Source organism: Hipposideros armiger, unplaced genomic scaffold, assembly GCF_001890085.2.
Source record: "Hipposideros armiger isolate ML-2016 unplaced genomic scaffold, ASM189008v1 scaffold_224, whole genome shotgun sequence".
NCBI classification, from domain to species: Eukaryota; Metazoa; Chordata; class Mammalia; order Chiroptera; family Hipposideridae; genus Hipposideros; species Hipposideros armiger.
In genome coordinates, this window is record NW_017731574.1 from 1,282,014 (window position 1) to 1,305,470 (window position 23,457).

At 48.2% G+C, this 23,457-nt stretch overlaps 1 protein-coding gene across 2 annotated transcripts in view; it reads left to right on the top strand.

The window, feature by feature from the left end:
• Nucleotides 1–47: 47 nt before the first annotated feature.
• The window catches only part of RHPN2 (rhophilin Rho GTPase binding protein 2), a 50,705-nt gene continuing 27,295 nt past the window's right edge, over nucleotides 48–23,457 (top strand). Inside the window, exons 1-3 of one of the 2 annotated variants that reach the window (XM_019654542.1) lie at nucleotides 48–154; nucleotides 12,849–12,964; nucleotides 22,622–22,750. In XM_019654542.1, coding sequence (XP_019510087.1) covers nucleotides 86–154; nucleotides 12,849–12,964; nucleotides 22,622–22,750 — 314 coding nt within the window. In that variant the 5' untranslated portion in view covers nucleotides 48–85. Of the gene's footprint in view, nucleotides 155–12,848; nucleotides 12,965–19,704; nucleotides 19,795–22,621; nucleotides 22,751–23,457 lie in introns of those variants that run through there. The other variant, XM_019654543.1, reaches the window with a different exon arrangement.

The window sequence follows — 23,457 nt, forward strand, 5'->3', positions numbered from 1 at the left end:
CCCGGGGGCGGGGCGGCTCCGGGAGTCCTCTGGGGCTGGCGCGGCTGCCCAGCCTCAGTCCTCTCTCCGCGCCCGCGTCGCCAGCATGACTGACACTCTGCTGCCCGCGGCCCCCCAGCCTCTGGAGAAGGAGGGCGACGGCTACTTTCGGAAGGTGGGTGGCTTTAGACAGCCGGGAAGTCTGCGGGCTGCAGACCCCTTTTCCCCCAGGCTGTGGAGGGGGCTGCGGGAGCGGGTGGCCGGGGTCAACTGGACCCGGAGGGGGAGAGGGCGCTCTGGCCTGTGGTGGGCCGGGCGGAGCCTCGGGCTGAGGGGTGCGGCGGCCGTGTACCCGGCGGCCGAGAGCTAGTGGCTTCCGGGGCTGGGGGCGCCTGGGGCCTCCCCCGCGCAGGTGCCGGCGGAGGATGTGGCCAGGAGGGTGCATCTGGGGAAGGGACTGGTTCCTAGTTGCGCTGGAGCCCTCCTCGCGGCGCACTGGGACCCAAGCGCTTGGCAGGGGCGCGCGCGGGTGGAGATAGAAGAATCATCCCAGGCGTGTTGGCGGTCTCCTTTAGCCTCCAGAATGCTTCCAGTGTCTGTTTATTCGACTTTTTTGAGGGCAGGGGTGGTGAGCTGCTGGTGGGAGGTGACCTCGGGCGTCACCCCCTTCTCTGCCTCAAATCGCCCAGGAGGGCGTGAGCGTGGCAGACGTGACTTATTTGATTGTTGAAGAGACCCTGGTGAGCGCGGGCTCCGCGGGAGCTTGGCACTTTCCGGCGACCCTCGGCACACACGCAGGCCTCCCGCCCTGGAGATAATAGTCCTTAGTCCCGTCCCTCAAAAACGACCCCAGCCCGCAGAACAGGGGCACTCAGATGCCGGCAGGTGGCAAGGCCTGGGCTACAACGATGCTTTTGAGCGCAGAGTCACGGTGTCACCTTCCACCCTTCCTCCTTGCAGGTCCCCGCCAGTCTAAAAATAGCCTTTAGAGGCTTGGCCAGGTTTGACTTGTGGCTTGAGAAAAAAAAATTTTTTTTTTTTATAACATATGTGACCCGAGGTAGAGTACGTAATTATAAACAGGGAAGTGAAACTGTTTCCCACAGAACAATCAGTTCTTAATTGTTCAAAGCCTAATGATCCGGTGGATAAATGGACTTGGCATCTTCCTCCTCCCTTGTGAGGCAGTCTTTGGGCTTTTGCTCTCTGGTGAGGAGGGATTGCTCCAGGGGATGGGCAGGACTGGAGGGAAATGTGGGGAAAGGTGAGGACAGAGTGGGAAAAAATTCTTTTGGGTTAAATTGCTTTTAGCATTTAAAAAAAGAGTAGTTTTAAGGTATATTTAAGTTCAAAGCTGTCATCATGGAATTACAGGATTATAACTTCTAATTATGTGTGGCATTTGGGACAGGATCACAGGCCATGGAATTGCAGAAGGAGGCCAGGCCTGGGAATCACTAGAGCCCCAGAGCCTGACGCCACCCCCACAAAATTGCTCTGTAGCCTCCAGAATGTTGCTGCCTCTTTCTGGGACTTCATTTCCTCTCTGAATTATTTCTCTGAACAGATGGGGGTCTGGACCTACGGTAGCATCTGGGGGAAATGACAGAGGGAAGGGCAGAAGAGATGGAGAACACCTGTGAGGGTTATGTTCTCAAGTCTCCCAGAACAGGTTTTCCAGTGGGAGGATGTGCATGGGGCGAGGGAGCCGTGAAAAGATGCAAAGTTGGATTTTTTTTATATGCAGTTTTTCTCTAGTGGATAAGAGAATCATAGGTGCAAAATAAATCACTGGTTTACCATTAGAAACATCCCTTTTGAAAAGAAGACTTTGTAGTAATTATCATACAATTCTACATCATACCAGTCCAAAGAATGTTCTTTGTATGAGGATGATAAAAGGTGTTGACGTTGAACCTTTCCTGATCTGTAATCTGAGCCAGTTTGACCTAAAACAAATGTTCCTTGAATAAAAGATAGAGAAGGGTGAAGAAGAGGAAAAGCACTTCAGGTAGACGGAACAGTATGGGCACAGGCATGGAATCGTGACCACTGGAGAGGGAACCCCCTGGGGTGTGGATGTGTAAGTGGGAGCTAGGCTGTTTGGGGTCATGCATCCTGGATACATGGGAAGAGAGCCGGGGGGGGGTCCATCAAAGTGTTTAATGCAGGACCAGACATGTGAGATACATGTCACACAGAAAGGCCATTTTGACAGCTGAGTGGTTTGGTGGTGGTGCACAGCCAGCAGGGAGAAGTTGGAGTTGAGGCTGGGTGGGAGTGGGGGGTTAGCCCCCTGTGATCTCCATTGTCTCTGACCTTCCTACTCTGATGTGGACTATTGATGACTTTTCAGTTACATAAAATGCTGTGTAAACACAGCCTCACCACCCACCCCTTCCTGCCAGTTTGCTCTTCTAACCCAGACTGGAAGCAGTGATCTCAGTAAGGAGTTTGAAATGATAAGGTCCTACGCAATGGCAGTATCAGCAGGGATGGGAAGAACTAATGGACAGGATATGGTGGGGAGGTGCTGCTGACAGGAGCCTAAAATGTCTGCCTTAGGTGTCTGAGTGGATGGTCATGTCCCTCACTTGATATGGAGAACCCAGGAGGTTGGTGTGGGGGCAGGTGGACTTGAGGTCCCCATGAGATAGCCAAGTGGTGGTGTGTACTCAGAGGGGAGTGTACTCCAGGGACCTAGCAGCCATGAGAGCACCCTGGCTGGAGATGTGGCTTTGGGGGGGGCACCGGTATGGGATATTGTGAAAAAGGACCCGAGACAGAAGGGAATAATAGTACCTCCACTTAAGGGACAGGCAGAGATGGAAGGCAAGCCAGGAGGGTGGCAGTGTGGAGGAAGCTGAGAGAAGAGAGTCTTTTTAGTATAGAGATGAGATTGACAAGTCGGAAGAGTTAGTTCTTTAGGATTTAGGATTTAGTCTTTAGGGGGTTGTTAGTAAGTGAGTAGGTAGAGAGTTGGGGGCAAAAGTCAGTGCGGTGGGTGCAGCACCGGGAGAAGGGTGGAGAAGATAGTTGTTGGAGGGAGATGGGGGTAGGGAAGAGAGAAGGCAAATTTGTTTTAGAATGAGGAAATCTAGAGCCTTTTTAAAGCTGGAGGTGAAGAAGCTGGGTGGGGTGGGTTTGTGGTAGATTCAAGGGAGAGAGAGAAGGTGTGGAGAAGCCCCAGGAGACGAGAGGGGAGGTGAGGATTGGAAATAGCTGCTGCAGATATTGGGTGGGTGAGCCAACCAGGAACAGTAAGTTAGCACCCCCAGACTGAGATATAGTCAGAGCATATAGTACAGCTGCCCCCGAGAGGCAGGCTCCCCCCGAGAGGCAGGCTCCCCCATCCTGTCTTTGGACTTTAGGGATTTTGCGCACCCTTCTAGGACCACATTAATTTCTGCTGAAGTCAAGCTTCGCTTTTCATCCTGTTTCTCTTAGCCTACCTTTCCTCCCCTTCCTCTTTTCTTGAAAAGGCCATTCTGCTCCATTCATTCCGAAAGCGTTTATTGAGTGACAGCTCTGCGCCTGACTGCTATTAGGTTCTTGGGCACACTTGACCCTGATGCAGGATGGCTTCTCTGATAGTTCACAGTGGGCCTCGTTTTCTGGGTGCTGAGCAGTGCTGGGAGCTGATGCTTTGTTTGATAGCTCAGTCCACGCTTGGACAAGAATCAGCTTTTTTGCTTTAGCCCAGACAGCAAAAAGTGTGTGTGTGTGTATGGGGGGGGGGTGTCCGTGGCCCATAGTCACAGCTTCAAGTCTGTTTTGTATGACTTGTACACACAATGAAGACTAATGGCCCCAAAATCCACTATGCCAGCGGGGCCAGGCCCCTGAATGTGAGACAATCATTGGCCAAAAGGGGACCCCCTCGTAAATCAGGTTCTTCTTGGGGTTGTGCAGGACTTGGCTGTACAAAGCCTGAGGACACGGACAGAACTTGGCCCCAGGTCTGGCATGGACACCCCCAGTACAGACCCTGGGCTCTTGGGCTGGCAGCTTTGGGGTTCTGAATGAAAAACAAACAAAAAACGGAACAGTTTCTGGCCTATCACAGTATGTTCCTCTCTTTGGCTTCTCACTGTTTTTTCTTTCTTTCTTTATGTTAATATGTTTATACAGAGGCACAGCTCTGTAAGATTAGAACTATAAATTACTTTCTTAAAAGGATGACCTGGGGAAACGGAGCTTCTTTTTTACGCTTATCCCAGTGAAAGTCTTGGAAGAATGTGTGTTCTGGCCCGAGGGCTATGCAGATTAGTTAATGCCGAGTAATGCCGGTTTCCAAGACACTGTGTCCTGAGAGCAGGGCCTGTCTCCAGGGCTCCCTGGGTGCTGTAGTCCTAAAACCCCAAGGAAAACCTGTTCTTGGCCAAGAGAAAAACCAGCTGGAGAAAAAACTAGAGAAAGCTGTTCCCCAGGAACGTTGAAAAGGGCCTAAGTGAAAGGTCTGAGCACTGGGGAGAAGAAGAGAGTCAGCACAAAGTGTAACATTGTCAGTCCTTATCTCTGCTTCTGCATCCTTTGGGAACACTAATGACCCGAAATGAATTTAGCTCCATTGTTTTTACTCAAGAGCTGGAGGAGAAGTTGTTTCTTGTTCACAGAAACCTCCAGGCTGGACAGGGCCCCAAGGTTCACTGTGTCCTGGTTTATGGTCGCTGTTGACTCTGGGCTTCCCAGAGGCTCCAGCAGGGAAGGAAGGAGAGGCTTTTCGTTTTTTTTTGTTTTGTTTCTTTTAAACCCAGAAGCTCCTCCTGGTTCTTCGCCACACCATTCATCTTCCGGGGTATAATTTCATGTTAGACACATGTGTGCATGCTATATGCGCATACTTGCGTCGGGGGAAGCCTCCTGCTGGGCCCCGGGTCCCAGGAGAACCAGTCATGGGGACTCCATGGTTTACTGGGTAGTGATGATGTTTCTCCAGGTATTCAGACCCATCCCTTTGGAGCCTTGAATCCTTTCCCGGGTGGGGAGGAAGAAAGGAGCGGGGATGTGAAGGTTTGTGATGCTGGCCTTCTCCTTGCCCCAGACCCCACCATGGTCTGAGCCAGGCCCTAAAGGCCAGGCTGTACCCAGGCTGATCATGGCCTTGGTGAGGGTCTAACTGCACTGGTGCACACTGGCAGCCCAGAAGGTGTGTCCGGCAAATACCTCCTCACTTAGTGGGATCCTGGCCAGGAGGGGTCCCCTGGCAGAAAGAGAACTTTCATGGTGACTCAGAGGAGAGTCAAAGTGATGAGGTGTAACACTGTAAATGTCCTTTGTTTCCTGGGGCTATTTGGATGGATTCCAGGACACCACCTGATGACACCAGGCATTAGCTTTAGTCTGATCACCACGTCCTCCTTTGGCTCAGACACCAGAGTCTCGTGACACAAAGGCTACATTGGAGGTGACCTCAGAGGACAGTGGGACCGCAGGTGCAGCTCAGCTAGAGGACTGAGTGTGGCAGCACTGGCAGCAGAGGGTGCCAGCGGGCGCAAGGTCTCCTGCCTGCAGCCCCAGAGATGGAGCAAGATGAAGTCCTTCTGGCCTTTCCTGTCAAACCCACAGAGTTCACGATGGCCGTGTGCCCTTAGAGTCCCAGGGTTGGATTGGATTGTAAGGAGAGACCACTGCAGAAGTAGTTCTTATTCTCCAGTATTATTTGTATTATAAAAGTAACAAATTGTTGTAAAATGGGTAATTACTGAAGTGTACAAAATCACACACACATACCAGCCCCCACCCTACCCCACCCCACCCCACACAGTCACCTACTAGATAAGGACTGTTAACTATTTATTGGTGACTACATCCTACCAGCTGCAATAAGCAGACCGTCAGTTGTGGAAATACATTTGATTCATGGACATTTTGGTGATGGTGAATCTTTGTTATTCATTCAGCATGTTGAAAAAAACCACTGAGCGGCACACAGTGGGTGTTTATGAAGGTTTGTAAAACTGACTGGAGGGAGCCTCTAGTTAAAGATGGCTGAGGGCCGGCCGAGTGGCTCGGTTGGTTAAGAGCTCGCTCAAAAGTGCGAGCTCTGAGCAACAGGGTCACGGGTTCAATTCCCGGCCCGAGCTGAGCTGCCGCTGAGCTGCCAACAGGTGGCAGGATGGCTCAGCCAAAAAGAAAAAAGATAAAGATGGCTGAGTGTTGGTTCATACTGTGGTCCCGTACCCCTGAGTGAGTGGATTGAGATGCTGCTGGGAGGCAGCTGAGTCTCGGCCTGCAACGCTGGTGGAGATCCTGGAAGGGCAGGGGGGCTCTTTACAAGTGCCGGATTCATGTGTTAATTTTTATGGATGTGGAAAAGCTGGACTCTGTCCATCAACTTGCCCCGAATCTCTAGCGTGGTGAAGAGTTACATTGACATATGTGTGTATTGCAGGGTGTATTGCATGCTATTTCTGTGCTTTCTGGTCGACAGCTTCTGACTAACTCGTAAACAAACAATTCTGTTTTCCAGAGTTTGATGGTTGAGTGAGGGATTACGTAACTAGGAAGGAGTGAGAAAGGCAGAGAACATACCCTTGCCCTACAGGGAGCAGCAAAAAGCACCCGCTCTCCCATGCCCTATGTGAGGGTCTCTATCCAGGAGATCCTGCACTGTCACTCACTCAGCCTTACTCCTGATCTGGAGACCCCACGTTCACACTGTGCCCTCAGTTTGCTGGAAACACATCTGCATGTGTGGGCTTTGTCGGTGGCTGTGTGGAAGCAGGGTCCCCTGGTTCTCCGGGTGGAGGGGCGCAAGGCGCCAGTACTGCCCAGAGCAGAGCCCCAATCTGGGAGGAAAGACTGCTCTGTTCCTTCTGTGTCTGCTTTTCTGCTGCTCTGGCCTGTCTTACCTTTCCAGTGCCAGCCTCTGCAGGTGTAGGTTACGTAACCTTCCCTTTCTTTCAGCGGCCTCCAGTGTATCTTTAGTTCCTAACTCTTAAATACTTCTTCCCACCTAAACAGTATGACTATACGCTAAGGGCATGGGGGTGTAGGTTGACGAATAGAGTTTCCACTCCAGGTGAACTTGTTCTAGGCAAGACTATTTTAGTGGCAGGTGCCAGACAATCCAGTCCAAGATGGCTTAGGCAGATAAACACACATTGGGACATCCCTACGATGGAATGCTACTCAGCACTCTGAAGGAACAAACCACTGATAAGTGCGACAACATGGATGAACCTCAAATACTGAGCAAACTAAGCCAGATACAAAAGAATACATACTATATGATTCCATTTATATGAAGTTCTAGAACAGGCAGAAATCTATGGTGATAGAAACCAGGGTATTGGTGATAGAAATATTCTATTGTTTGATTGGAGGAGTGCTTACAAAGGTGTACACATTTGTCCAAACTCAATGAACCAGGTACTTAAAAACCTATGTATTTTATTATGTAAATTATACCTCAATTTAAAAAGTGACTTAGGCAAGAAAGGGAAGGCGCTGACTCCTGTCACTGAGAAGCCCAGAGGAACGGCGTCAGACCTAGCTTGACCTAAGGCTCAAATGCTGACGGTAAGACTCAGCTTCTCAGCTCTACTTCCCCTGGATTGGCTTCATTTCTGAGGAGACACTCCCCTGCTGTGGTAAGGTGGCAGCAGCCGCCCAGTCTCACGTCTTCCTAGGTTCGCAAGTGATGGGGAAAATGAAGCCCGAAGGGTTCTGATTATCCTATGTCAGGTGCTCACCCTGAACCCATCTTAGGGCCAGGGGCCTTTGGTTTTCCCAACCAGCCAGGCATGAATCAGATGTTCTTCCCCTTGGAAAGTAAGTGTGGGAGCAGAGATTAACTACACCTGAGCATCATGGGTTGTGAGGTGGGAGAGTGAGATGCAGGTCACTGTGCCCAAAGGATGTGCAGTGATGCTGGGCAGCCCTCAGCCAGGAAGCTTGTGCAGGGTGTCTGGGGGTTGGCAGGCAAGCTGTCACACATCCCCATACATTCCTGTTGCTCAGGCTGCCTCATAGCCCATCTTAGAGCACCAGGAAGGACACGGGCTTAAGTCCTATGCCCACCCTTACTGCCTTTAGGGTCTTTAGTGGCTCACTTAACCTCTAAGCGTCAGAGTTGTGGGATCCAAGATGCTGGGTCCACATTGGCTGTCTGACACATGGGTGACACTCACAGAGCCAGCGATGAAGCTGAGGTTTCACTCACTACTTGCCCTTCTTGAGTGTTGGCTGTTGGACCATACTTCCATGTTCTGAGACTGATGCAAACGCCCAAATCTTGGTCTGGTAAGGGAACCAACAGACCTCATGTCGAGGAAAGACTCGCTTCACTATAAGCCTTGCTGACAATTCAATCCCTCCCCAACCCACACTCCAGGTTCCCAGGCCAAGCAGGCGTAACGGGTACTTCCCTGATCCTTGGCACAAACTCCAGTTTTGGAGCAGCTCTACATCCTTGTTGAACCAATCAAGTTCTTGAACGAATCAAGAACTAAGTTGTGGGCAAGGACTGTGGGTTCCCACCAGCAGAGAACCCCTGGCAGGGGCCAGTGGACATGGATGGCTAAACAGCCTCCGGTGATGCCAGGAAGTTTTTCGGGCCGCCTTGCCCAGATTCACCTCTCAGGGCTCTGGGAGGTTTCCCAGTAACCCTGTCTTTGCTTCTGGTGTTTCCAGCAGCCCCAGCATTCCTACTTGTCAGTAAGAAGTAATGTCGTTTGGGTCCAATTACTCAGTCAACTCTAATCCTAAACATTCCTATGTCTTATCTAGAAACTTGACCCCACATCTGTGGGCTAGTTAGGGTGTAGCCATTCCGGACCAGCCAGAAGTTGGGTAAAGTATATGAGCAAGAAAAGTTCTTATCCGTGAGCTGGAATGGCTGCTTATCTTAGCTCTGGGAATGTACATAAAGGAATTAGTTATTAAAGCCTCTCTGTTGAATTGAACACAGCTTTGGTGAGCCATGTAATTTGAAGTCAGTCAGATTGAACCATCCTTTCAGAGTAATTTTAGGAAGGGGAAAGGAAAGAGGCTGGCAATTATTTTAGTCCTTTAATATGAAATTAGTCCTTTAATATTAAAGCTATTTTAATCATATCTGAAAAAAGACAGTTTTCTGATTTTTATTTTAAATCAGGGATCATTTAATAATTTGAAAGATGTTAACTTTAAGTTTATTCTAACTCAGATTCTGAAATCTGTGGAATTTGAACTTGGGGGCTGTGTGGGGGACAGGTGGGTGGCTAACTGCTGGGAAATGAGAAATCTTTGTGGAAGGAGAAACATATCTGACCTGCTAGTCCAAAGGCCACTGATATGGGGATCCCTGAGAAAGTTGGTGTTGTAGATAACCCACTTCTTCCCTCTTTCAGGTGGAGGTCATGGGCACGACTTGGGCAGAGATGGGGAGGCTAGGTGTGCGCAGAGCTGCCATTGCAATGACGCAGATGGAGAGAAAGGCTGTTTTCTCACCATTACTGCTCACCAGCCACTCCCAGGGTGTAACCATAGCTGCATCAGTGGGCAGAACCTAAAGATAAGCTTCAACAAGGCATGGAGCCCTCACTCAGGTCCCAGAGTTTCAACTGGCTGGGTTGGAAGAATATCATTAGGTTAAAATGAAACTGATTCTGATCTTAAACTTTTCAGAATGAAAGATTGTAATCCAAATACCCCAGGAAATATGCACAGAGAACATAGACAAATCACTGACAAAGAAATTCAAGTGATCAATAATATTTGGAAAAAAAAATGTTTATCTTCACTAATAATAAATGCAAATTGGAAGAATAAATGCAAATTGATACCTGTTTTTGAATATCAACTTGGCAAAGATTAAAAACGACACTTTTCCACTCTATAATAAACAGACAAATAACCCGGGCTGGCCGAGTGGCGCGATGGTTAAGAACTGGCTTGGGACGCTAGAGGGCCCGGGTTCGGATCCCATATATGAGGGCCAGTGACACTGCCCTCCACAGCTAAGATGCTGAACAACAGCTCAACCTGGAGCTGGGCTGCCATGAGTTGCCTGCGATGGCGTAGGCTGCAGCCCCTGTGGCAGTGGGTTGCCATGGGCTACCGTATGTAGCCAGCAGCCAGCGTGAGCGGCCAGCAGCTGCAGTGAGCGGCCGTCCAGAAGCCGGCGACTGATCTGCCTTGCCCGGGAAGAGCGCAGTGATGGTGCCAACTTGGGCCAGTGAAGCAACGTCCTCCACAACTAGACTGAAGAACAAAACAACAGCAACTTGTCTGTTCCCCTTCCCCCAATTCCCCAGCACTGTTTCCATCCCCCCAATTCCCCAATAAAAATCTTTAAAAAAAAAAAAAAGACAAATAACCCAGTTTAAAAATGGGCAAAGAATCTGAATTGATATTTCTCCAAGAAGATATACAGGTGGCCAATAAACACATGAAAAGACGGCCAGCCCAAGAGTTTACAAAAAAAAAAAAAGATGGCCAGTGTCATTAACCATCAGGGAAATGCAAATCCAAACCACAATGAGACACACACCCTTGTTTGGCTATAATAAAAAAGACAGACAGTAACAAGTATTGGTGACACAGACAGTGACAAGTATTACAATATATAAATTGTAACCCTTGTATACTGTTGGTGGGAATGTAAAATAGTATAGCCACTTTGGAAAAAAGTTTGACAGTTCCTCAAATGGTTAAACATAGAATTAACCATATGACATAGCAGTTCCACTTCTAGGTATAATATAGCCAAGACAAGGGAAGACATAAAAAGTTACACACAGGGGCGATCAGTTAGCTCAGTTGGTTAGAGTGCAGTGCTCATAACACCAAGGCTGCCGGTTTGATCCCCACATGGGCCGCTGAGCTGCGCCCTTCATAACTAGATTGAAACAACTACTTGACTTGGAACTGATTGGTCCTGGAAAAACACACTGTTCCCCAATAAAATTGAAGAAGAAAAAAAAAAGTTACACCCAAATAAGCAACCTTATTCATAATAGCCAAAAAGTGAAAACACCCCCAAATGTCTATCAACGGATGAATGGATAAATAAATAATTGTGTGTCCATATAATGGAGTATTAGCCAGGGACAAAAAGGAATGAAGGACCAACACACACTACAACATGGATGAACCTTGAAAACATGCTAAGTGAAGGAAGCCCGTGACGAAGACCACATTTTATATGATTGCATTTATATGAAATGTCCAGAATAAGCAAATCTATGCAGACAGAAAGTAGATTTGTGGTTCCCTGCAGCAAGAGGGGAGAGCGGACAGAGAACAGGGCCTGGCTTTCTTTCCCTGAGGATAATTGGGCTGGTGCATGGGGGTCCTTAAAAAGGTTAGGCCCCCTGTCACTCTGCCCTAGACATCTACTTAAAGACAAAACTTGAGGTTTATCAAGATTTGTGTTTACAAATATGTATCAAATGAATATACACGATAGCAGATACTTGGAAATAATCTGTCCAACTATAAGGAAATGATAAATCCTAAAAAGCAATATTGTACAATCATTAATATGGTTTTCAGGAACATTTCATAATAATGAACATTTTCATGATTGAATTTTAAGTGAGAAAACATGATAACCCTTAGGTGCCACTATGCAGAAAAGGGTTAACACAGCCGGCCTGAGGCTGCTGTCCTTAGGAAGGTCTGCTGGCAAGGCTGGCCCTTGCCTGGTGTCTAAAAACCTGGCCGCTGGAGCGTTGCTTCCATTCCGTAACTGATAAGGTTGGCTCAGTGTGCCTAGACTGATGGCAAAAATCATGTAGTTTTCCGATGAACACCTGCTTTCCTTCTGGAAGCCCGGAATTTGCGTACCTGTTTTGCAATTAGGCAGAGTGTGCCTTTGTGACCAGCCCCCAATAACACTCCCGGGCTTCGATTCTCAAGTGGGCTGACCTGGGCAGACACATCACATGCATGTTGCTGCATTTTTGTTGCTTGGAGAAAAATGTGCCTTGTGTGGCCCCTCATGGGGCAGAGTTGGGGGGTGGGGAGATAACAAATGAGCGAGTGAGAGCGAGAGCATAAGGAAGTCCGCACATGGATTCCTGCAGACTCTGCTGACTTTTTTATTTTTTTTAAATTTTTTCATTGGGGAAAAATGTGTTTTTTCCAGGACCCATCAGCTCCAAGTCAAGTCACTGTCCTTCAATCTAATTGTGGAGGGCGCAGTTCAGCTCCAAGTCCGGTCACTGTATTCAGTCTACTTGCGGCGGGGCGCAGCCCACCATCCCACAGGGGAGTCGAACTGGCAACCTTGTTGTTCAGAGCACATGCTCTCACCAACTGAGCCATTTGGCCACCCCTCAGCTGACTCTTTTTTTCCCCTCTGATCCAGCTATGTATCCTTACTAAGCTGCTGTCATAAGTTGTGGCCATGAGTGCGACTCTATGCAGAATCCTGTGAGTCCTAGCGAATCCCCAGACATGAGGCTGGTCTTGGAGACTCCTGACACAGCCACTAATGTGGAGAGTAACGCCATGCGTATAATGTACATGGGTAGGAAAGAAACCAATGTACAGTGACTGTTTTAGAGTTGTGTTATTATAAGTGATATTTATTTATTTATTTATTTATTTATTTATTTATATGTTTATTGATTTATTTATTTTAAGGAGGACGCAGCTCAAAGTGGCCCATGAGGGCTCGAACTGGCAACCTTGGTGTTCAGAGCACGTGCTCTAACCAACTGAGCCACCTGGCCGCCCTTATTTATTTTTCTTTGTTTTATTTTTATTATTTTTAATTAATTAATTAATTCATTCATACTTTTCAATATTTTACATATTTTCCAGGTTGTTTTCTTGTCAGGAAAGTTTAGTTTTTTAAAACCACTTTCTGTTACAGTAAATGTCATCAGTTTTGGTGGGGCTGACCTCTCAAGGGGCATCTCTCATTTTCCCCTTAGGGTTGCAATCCTCTCGCGCAAACTGGCCGGAGCAAACTGCAGAATCAGAGGGCTGCCTTGAACCAACAGATCCTGAAAGCCGTGCGGATGAGAACGGGAGCAGAAAACCTCTTGAAGTAGGTGCCTGCTGGCTCCACAGGAGCCCAACCTCCCCTGAGGCCTCTCCAGCTATTCCCTACACTCCTAGGCCTGTCCAGCTTTCTCTCCAGTTCTTCGTTTTAGCTTGGGGTTTCCTCCTCATTTCTGGCACCTGGAGCAAGGCCCTCTCCTGTCTAGAGCATGGTTACATTAAAGGCAAGTACTTGACTTAGCCTGTCCCTGTGTTTGGGAATAGGGGAGCTGGAGGTGGAGGTGGGGGTGTGGGGGGAGAGTGTCCAGTTGTTTTTGTGTTTGTTTTCCCTGCTTTCTGTGGGATGTGTCTGTTTTCTTGACTGCCTAGTATTGTGCCTGGCCGAGGATCACTGCTGGGTAAGAGCTTGTTGAATGTATAAAGGAAAGGAAGGCAGAAAGGAGGGGATGAGGGCATTTCTATTGCCAGTGTCCATCGCTCTAATGAGAAGGGCCCAGTGCAGCCCCATGCTCCCGGGGCACTCATTATTATGCTCTGGTAGTAAAATAGTTACTTATCAAGCGTAGAACTCAGTGAAGCCTTACCTGTGTCACAGGCAGCTCTAAGCTTCAGTGCAGTGCAAGACCACATGCCAGCTTCCTCTTCTGAACTTCATTCCGAGTTCCAGCGGTAACCCTTGTCAGCCCCGTGGCGCCTTCTGCACTGAGTAGTCGAGGCAGGCGCCATGCCTGCTGCCCCGGGAAGGGAGACAGATGCCTCCTGGAGCCTGAGAAAGAGCTGTGGAGTGCTTGCTGGAACCTGGAACCCGGCAGGGAACCCGGAAGCCTGACAGGATATGGCTAATGGGTGTTCCCAATGGGTCAGCTTCACTGGAGGATTTAGGGAGCCCAGAGGTAGCTCAGAGGTTGTTGGGAAAAACAAATGCACTAAACTGAGTGTTTGTAAAGGAGCCGCAGGACTCTGGTGGTCACAAGAGACTTGCGATCGGCAGGATCAGCTCCTCCACGCGGGGCCACTCACCGGAGCACTCAATAAACAGGAGGAGAGCTTTTGACTATGAACTTGGGCTACATTTATTTCCCAATCTGTCTGTATGTGCTCCTTAGGAAAGATTTCTGAGCTATTAAGTGGGGAAAAGAAAGGTGCAGGGCAACCAGCCCTGCGTCTGTGTTTAAAGGATTTGTACATATGCTTTTGTATATGCACAGCCTTTTTCCAACAGGGATGAAGAAAGCAGCTGTTAGTAGAGTCGGCTCTTGGGAGCTGACCAGGGTCGGGGTGGAGGTGGAGGTCACTCTCCTTTTCACTGTACTCCTTTCAGTATTTGAATATTCTTTTATGAAGTACATGAATTACTCATTCATTTTTATTGTGAAATACTGCAGAGGCAGAGGAAGAAGAACATAAGCAGCCCCCTGACCCTGCCACTGGGTCAGGAATGGCAGTGCTGTGCCTGGGCTGGGTTTGTTCCTCATGGCCCAGGACACAAGTCCTGGGGGATGACCAGGTACCTGGGAACCTCTTCTCCAGCTACTTTTGTAACAGGGTGGGAGGGAGGTTATTCCTGCAGGAGACTGGGAAAAACATCGTAACATTGCACCTTTTACAATGTCTGACAGCGTCCCTGTCCCCAGAGAAGTCTGGGAATTGTCAGGTGTGGACCACATGCAGCCAGTGCAATTCGGGAGTGCCTGCCGCGTGCTGGGCTTGCCGTGCTGGGAAGGCTGCAGGCACGTTCCTGGAGTGTGTTTGGTGGCTGCAGATTTTGGCTGACATTTTGACAAGCCAGCCCTGTGGCCGAGGGGGCAGGTGGGCAGCCCTGACTTGTGTGGCTTCCCCAGAAGTGGGCTGCAATTGGTTTGCCTGTTCATTCACCCGTCACACAGATGGATATGTTGAGTACCTATTAAGTGGCCGGCATCGTTGCGGGGCCAGGGGATAGGGCTGCCAGCAATTCCAATAGAGGCTCTGCTTTCATGGTGCTTAATCTCTTGTGAGGGACCTTAATACCCTAGTAAACAAATCCAGTTGTGTCAGGAGGTGATATTTCTATGATGTTGATGAAAAGGAAATGTGATAGAGGTTGACGCAGGGTGGTACCGCCTTAGAGACGGGGTGGTCAGGGAGGCCCTCTCTGACCAGGGGACCTGTCGCTTCTTAAGATGGGAACTAGGGCGGTTTTGTCTGTCTTGCTCTGTTAATAACAACAGCACACAGTTTCCTGGAGGCCCAATGGCTCAAGCTCATTGTCAAGTGGGCAGCGGAGCTGGCTGGGGTGGGGGTGGGGTGGTGTTGTTAATGATTCTCGCAGTGACCTAAAGGTTCAAAGTGCCCCTCTCTGGAGAATGTTGTCAGAGGAAACCCTAAAGGTATTTATTAATCTGACTCAACCGGCACCAACAGTTCTGAAAACAAATAGGGCGTTAAGCCAAGCCCAGGCCTGGCCCCATGGGTGTCCCTGGGCTGCGATTAGCATGGGGTAGTTTCAGTCATAAACTGGGCCCCGCTGTCCTGCCTGCCTGTATGTCTGTCTGTTTTCAGGTTCCCAGATGTCCCATCACAGCCCTCAGATGAAGGTAGAACAGTTGGAATATGGCTGCGGGGGAGGGCATTTGGGAAAATGTCCCCCAAAATGCAGGAGTACGAGGGTCCCAGTCCTTACCTGCATTGATGAGGGAGCTTCGAGGCTGGGCAGGCACTGTGAGGGGCCAGGTTTCGTACCCCTTGGAGGGCTTCTCAGATCTGTATCAGCTAAGAGTCTATGAACTTCCTGGAGTTTGATTAGGAAGATATCAGATATTTTAAATGTACTTTTTCAGGCTAAGCAAGGACAATATTCCCTCTCTTTCCCCAGCTCCCTCCCCTCCCTTGAGAAAAGCTGGGGTAGAAATGTGATGACGCTTCTCTGAGACAGAGATGGTCTTTGTGAAATTTAAAGCAAGTTGCCACATAGCTCAGTTTTAACTAACTGGTTCTTTGAACAAGAAGGGTAAGTCGTTTAGCCTTGGTGGGTTTCAGGTTCCTTTCTCATGCTGGTAGCAATTGGCCTGGAGCGGGGTGGCCCACTTTGAGGTCTGCAGGGTCCAGGTGGGCATGGAAAACAGTGAAGGGCCAGGACTGAGACTGTGAGACCATAGGGAGTGGTAGCGACTGCGGCAAAGTATGGAGCATGTGTGCTGTTGGGGGGCGGGGGGGGGGGGCAACTGCGATTTGCCCCAAATGGAGGGCACAGCCAGGGTGGCCAGGTCTTCCGATTTTTTTTTTTTCAGGAGATGCTAGAGATCTGGCTTTTTTTGTTTTTTAACCTTCTTATAGTTGATTTTTAAAATATTGGCCACTAGCTCAAAGGGGGGAAAAAAATAACACCCCAAGACCCAAGTTAACAAGTCCCACAAAACTCTAGTTGGTGACCTTGGTACCAGAGTGTCATGAAGTTCTGGGCCAGAGGTGACCTGGGGTGGCTCTGGCTGCTATGAGAGTGACTGAAGGTTGGGGCCTGCACCCACTCTGAGCCTGCCTTCCTACACTGACACAGGGGCTGCGGTCAGATGTCCTGCCACACTGGCTGCTCTTGGCTTAGTGGCCACAGGAGGGCACCGGGCAGCCCTCCTGAACCCTGGCATGGCAGGATTTGGGGTCAGATGGGTTAAGGCCAAGCTGCTCCAATAAGGTCTCTGAAACTGGTACAAGCCTGTGGACTGTCAACGTGCCTGTTCCTGAGGGACAATTTTACTAAGAGACTTGAGAAAAAAATTACACTGAAACAAATGAAGATGTACAGGTCAGAATGAAAAACTCACATGCATTTTTAAGACAAAACATAAGGATGTTCAAGAAATTTTAGACTTGGGGCCGAGAAGCCATCATCACATAGGGGCTTTTTATGGTGGAAAAGGTCTCAGAAGCTCCACATTGAGGGAAACCGTGTGTGGATGTGGTCTCAGGAAATAATGGACTGTGGCTTTCCTTCCCCTGGTCACACTTGGTGAGTTGATCACTCAGAGAAAGTAAGTGGGACACACCTTCTCAATATATACATGTTCTTTATGAAAAACCCAAGGAAGCAGGCCTTCCTTTGGTGGTCCTGGCTAGATGGAGGCCATGGAGACTCTGGGCAGGAAAGGGCAGAAACACTCACTGCCTTATCCCAGTTGATCTCAAGGCCTCTTTTGGCTGTAACATCAGTTACCAGACCACAGGGCCTCAGAGGAGGGGCACATCGAACAGAAAGCTGAGAAAAGCCATGTTCTCCCAAGAAGGCCCATAGAAGCAATTCTTTTTTATCCGGAAAGGCATTCCAGGTACGGGGCACCAGTACTGCAGAGACCAAGGCTCTGGTCTTCATTCCTAATTTGGGTTGCTGATTCTATTCTTGTCTGTTGCCCCAAGCTATTTCTCCAGCCCGGGCACAGGGGAGCTGCACCCATGCGCCATATTGAATTGGTGTTCCTCATTCGAGAAGCCGCCTTCCACCAATCGGTGAACAATCGTTACCTGTACTAGAAACAGCTCAAACTCTACAGTTGCTTTCTGAATCATCGTTGTACCCAAAGGTCAGCATTGTGGAAACCAAACCTGAGGCCCCGCCTGGCCACCAACCCTTTCCACAGTGACCCACACAAAAGAGCTCCGCATCCAGAGAGCATCAATTTGTTGCAAATCGTAAATCTCAAATTGTCGCCAAGTCTAGAGGGTGGAGACGTGGTAAATGAGTATGTAGAGGTGGAAACATTGTTGGCATCTTTGGAGGCTCTCCAGGTATTCGGACAGGGGTCTTAGGGTCTAAACTGTTATATTTAAGTTGGACTCACTCTGCCGCGAACCAGTCAGCACCCTCCACCCCCGCCCTGCATCACTGTTGCCTCTAGAGAGTGGTCTTTATTCTGCCATTTGTTTTTTCATTATTGAAATTTGTTGAGCCCCCAGCATGGGGAAAGGAATATGCCAAGTTCCAGGAGAAATATAAAGAAATATATTTCTCAACGTTCAGGAGTTATAATTGTTTATCTTGCCTCATTCCAAGATGGATTCAAGGCACCTTTGCACACTCCTACAACATGTAAGATCAACCCAGGAGTGAAGGAGGATATGGGGGGGGGCAGAGGAAGAATGAAGGAGACATTTGGCTGGAAGTAAGGCTAGTACATGCTAACTACCAGGTCCTATATACTTTATTAAACGTGGGCCACAGTATATCTGTGAGCTTCTGGGAAGGCAGTGTGAAAAAGGGATCTGATCTGGAACACATTCCATACCCATTAGCCAAAAGCAAACCAGTTGCTTAGAAGGAGCCATTCTCAATACTGAGGGCTGAGAGAATTTTCTTCCATCCATCCTCGCAGACGTTATCAGCGAGTGAATCAGTCACATTCTCAGTAACATCTCTGTTGTACAGGTTTTACAAGCGGCAGGTTGTAACCCAGGGTATGGAATGAAATCAATTAAATGGGTTGCTGTTGTGGTATAATACAAAAATAAATATTTGGTCTTTGTGCCTGGTTCCTGGCACAGAGCTCCTAAAAGCCCTGAAGTCTCCAGAGCACCTTTTGTTTGCCAGTGAGATGACCCCTGATGGAGAGGGGGAGCTTCAGGACGGGGAGGGGGGCTGGTTGCCAGAAAGGCCAAGCCTGACAGAGGAATGGCACTTTCAGCCCCAACCCTGGAGTTCAATCACCAGTGACCAATGATTTAATCAATTACGAAGCCCCCATAAAGCCCTAAGCGATGGGGTTTGGGGAGTTTCTGGGTTGGTGAACACCTCGAGGCGCAGGGAGGGTGGGATGCCCAGAGGGCATGGAAAGCCCATGCCCCCCCTTGGCCTGTGGATCTCTTCCATCTGGCTGTTCCTGAGTTGTACCCTTTAAAATAAACCACAGTAAATGTAAGTAAAATGTCTTCCTGAATTTTGTGAGTTGTTCCAGTGAATTATTGACCCTGAGGAGGGGATGGGTTGTGGGAGCTTTTGATTTATAGCTAGTCGTTGAGAAATACAGGTGCCCCGTACTTACAGCTGGTGCCCGACGTGGGTGGTCTTTTGGCACCAAGCCCGTGACTGTGAGGTCTGTGCTAACTCTGGGAGTTGGTGTCAGAACTGAATTGAATTGTTGGGCACCCCATTGGTGCCAGAGAATCAGAATTGGAGAGTTTCAAACAGCATTGTGGGGTTTTTTTTGTTTTTTTTTAAAAGACGTTATTAGAGTAGACTAGACTATATTGGAGTGCACCACATAGATGGCAAAGGATGGTTTCATGAGAATTTTGTTTTAGGGGCGCGTGTGTACATGTACTGTATTGTGATAGAAGATGTATTTGTTACTGGTGATGATAGCCCAAAAAAAAAAAAAATTTTCCCAAACTAATGATAGTCGCCAAGCTCAGCTTCCAAGATCTCATTGCCTGGCTGGGGAGCCCAGACATGCACGTGTGAAAACTTACTGGGCAGAATAGAGAGCAGGTGCCATCATATCTGCAGCCAGGGTCAGGCTTGGCTTTTCCTGAGGGGGCGGAGCATAAGCTTGTTTGATCAAGGAGGAGTTCAGTGAAGGGGGTGGGGGAGGAGAGAAGTATAAATACATCAGGGAGAGAACCTGATGGGCCCAAATATGTGGTGAGGCGGGGAGCCGCCCCAGTGGGGAGGACAGGTGGTAGGGGAAGCATTAGCCCTTTGCTCCCTGGAGGAAAGGTGGTGAGTAAAGCAAGCTGGTGACAGACAGGTGGCTGGATTTTTATCAGTGAGGAGGGGAAGATGGTCAGGGACCGACTCAGGCTGACTGGAGCTCTTGGCTGATGAACCGACTCAGGCTGACTGGAGCTCTTGGCTGATGAACCTCAGGTGTCATCTGTGAAATGAACATAAATTCTAGTAGCCGATCTGAGGTATGACTGAGGACCTGCTTGGATGGTTCACGGAAGTGTGCTCAGCAAGGTCTGGCTCAGTACTTGATTTTTGTTGCCACTGTTATTTTTGCATTGATCCCTAATCTATAAAGTGAGGGAGCCACCTGTAAGGTCTTCAAATCAATGTCAAAACCTCTGCTGGAGAACTTGGGTGAAGTTCGTGCCTTCGTACAGCGTAACACCATTCTAGTCGATGGATGTCCATATTTCGTGTATCTCTTTACCACTTAGTGGGTATCTGGATTGCTTCCACTTTGGGGCTATTATGAATAATGCTACTATACACATTCACTTACATGTCTTTGTTGGGACATATATTTTTATTTCTCTCATATAGATTCCTAGGAGTAGAATTACTTTGTTAGATGATAAGTTTATGTTGAACATTTTTGGAAACTCCCCACCTGGTTTCCAAAGTGGCTGTGCCTGTTACATTCAGCAATGGATGAGGGTTCCAGTTTCTCTACATCCTCACTAACATTTGTTATTGTTTGTCTTTTTTTTTTTAGGATAGCCAATCTAATGGGTGCGTATTGGTACCTCATTATGTTTTCAATATGCACTTCCTATTGACTAATGATACTGAGCATCATTTCATATACTTATTAGCCACTCATACATCTTCTTTAGTAAAACGTCTATTCAAATCTTTTGTGCATTAAGAAAATTAAGTTGTCTTTTTATTATTTAACTAACAGAACTTATATTCTGGATACAACTTTTTTTATCAAATATGTAATTTGCAAATATTTTCTCCTAGTTTGTGGCTTATCTTTCTTTCCTTCCTTCCTTCCTTCCTTCCTTCCTTCCTTCCTTCTTCTTTTTTTTTAGCTGAGCCATCCTGCCACCTGTTGGCAGCTCAGCGGCTGCTCAGCTCGGGCTGGACTCGAACTGCTGTTGCTCAGATCTCAAACTCTTGAGCGAGCTCTTAACCAACTGAGCCACTCGGCCGGCCCCTTCCTTCCTTCTTTCCATCTGTCCATCCGTCTTCTGAAGCACAGCAGTTTTTGTGTTTTTTTTTGAAGCACAGAAGTTTTTAAATTCGACACAGTCCAATTTATCAATCCCTTCTTTTATGGACTGTGTTTTTGGTGTGTAATTAAAAATACTTTGCCCAACCCAAGGTCATGAAAATTTTCTCCTATGTTTTCTTCTAGAGGTTTTGGAGTTTAGCTTTTGTATTGAGATCTCTAATGCATTTTGATTTAATATTTGTATATGATATGAGATTTAGATTGAGGTTTATATTTATTTATTACTTTAAGATTTTATTGGGGAATTGGGGGTGGGGAACAGCCAAGTTGTTGTCCTTCAATCTTAGTTGTAGAGGGTGCAGCTAGCTCAGCTCCCAAGTCCAGTTGCCTTCCGGCTGCCCGTCAGCAGCTTGCAGCCGCTCAGCTCAAGGTGCCATGTTCAATCTTAGTTGCGGGTGGGTATAGCCCACCATCCCATGCGGGAGTCCAACCGGCAACCTTATTGTTAGGAGCATGGGCTCTCACCAGCTGAGCCACCCTGCCACCTGTTGGCTGCTCTGCGGCAGCTCAGCTCGGGCGCAGCTCACTGGCCCATGTGGGAATTGAACTGGCAACCCTGTTGCTCAGAGCTCGTACTCCAACCAACTGAGCCACTCGGCCGGCCACGAGGTTTATTTTTTGACTGTGGTGCAGAAAAGAGTTATCACAGGCAGGCCTGAGATGGCTACCCTTAGAGAGACCTGCTTGTAAGGTTGGTCCTTGGCTGGTGTCTGGAAACATAGATTTCAGGTGAGTTCCCACCAGTCCCAGGACTGATAAGAGGGGCTCATTGTGCCTAAACTGTTTGTGCAAACAATGTACTTTATGCTGAACACCCATTTTCCTTCTGGAAGTCTGTAATTTTGGAACATGCTGGGCAGAGGTGCCTACCTGACTTGCCCCCAGTAAAAACCCTAGATGCTATGTCTCTAATGAGCTGCCTTGGTAGATAATATGTTGCATGTGTTGTCATAACTCCTTGCTATATTCTGAGTTTCATGAGTCCTAGTGAATCACTGAACCTGGTGATGGTCTTGAGGACACCGACATACATAGGGATATCCGATGGCTTCAGGACCATTTGTTGGAAAGACTGCTTTTTCCCCTTGAATTGTCTTGTCACCTTTGTCAAAATCAATGGACCACAAATGTAGGGATTTATTTCTGGATTCTGTTCTGTTTCATTGCCTATTTTTATGCCAGTACCACATTGTCTTGATTACTGTGGCTTTATAGTTAGTTTTAAAATTGGATAGAATAAATCTTCCAACTTTGTTCTTTTTCAAAATTATTTAGTTCTTCTAGGTCCTTTGCATTTCCGTATAATTTTTAGTATCAGCTCATCAATTTCTACGTAAAAAGTTTGCTGGGTTTTGGAATTGCATTGACTCAGTAGAGAATATCAATAGAAGATTGATATCTTCACAATAGTGAATCTTCCAATTAGTAAACATGACATGTCTCTCCATTTAATGTCTTAGCAATGTTTAGAAGTTTTCAGTGGCTGGGAACAGGTCCCTTTTCCCTTCCCAAGGCTAATTCTCTGCAGAGATGTCTTTAGGATTCATATCTGGCAGCTTGGTGTCGTTGGCTACATCCCAGGTCCGTTTACTAGTAGGTGTGCCTCAAAATGGGGCAGACACCTGCTATTCCTGAGACACCTTATTGATCACACCTAGCACTCCCATCTGCAGGTGGACCTGTAGTGCTTCCCTGCGAGGATTGGGGGGTATGCTCACCGGGCATCTTGGATACTTGGCTGAAGGTGCTTCTCTTCCCTTCTCTGTTAACAGAGTAGCCACGAACCAAAAGGTACGGGAGCAGGTGCGCCTGGAACTGAGCTTTGTGAACTCAGACCTGCAGATGCTCAAGGAACAGCTGGAGGGGCTCAACATCTCGGTGGGAGTCTATCAGAGCACAGAGTAAGTGGGGCAGCTCGTCTTCCAGGTACTTCCTGAGCCTTGGAACATGCCGCCTCAGGGATGGCACTCAGAGAGTCCCAAAGTGTGGCAGACCCCACTTTGGGAAGTGAGGAAGTGATCAAGTTTGGGGTTGAGCAAGGTGCAAGAGTTAAAGGGGTGAACCTGTGAAGTTTGTTGGAAATACCCAGAGAATTGACTAAAAAGGCATTTATTGGTCCTGGGGCCCCTGGAACGTAGGTTTACAGGAAAGCTGCATGACTGGGTCCAGGCAGGGAGACGGCATCTCTCCCATGGGCTGGGTGGCGGCTCTGCCGTAAATATGCTCTGGAAATACCTGTGGTTACCTTTGAGAGCTGACCTGCCAGGTGGGGCCCAGGTTGCCCAGCCTTCTTCCCCTTTAGCTTCACCACCAGCACAGCGCCTGACTCCGGATCACTCTGTTAATAGAATGCAAAAACGTATAAGCTGCCTTTTGCACATCAAAGGTTAGGGGACCCTAGCAAGTTCCCTGAGGAGAAGGTGCAACTGAGACACTTCAGAAATGGACCCCATTAAATATTTGAGAAACCAATGTGCTAATTCAGAAGCATCCGTTAGAGTGTGTCTGTGGGAGGTGAGGTATTGAGGTGTGGCCTTCAGAAAAGCTCAGAGAGTCTCCCACCCTAAGGTGAACGACCTTGGAAAAAAATATCCACCTTTAAGGAGAA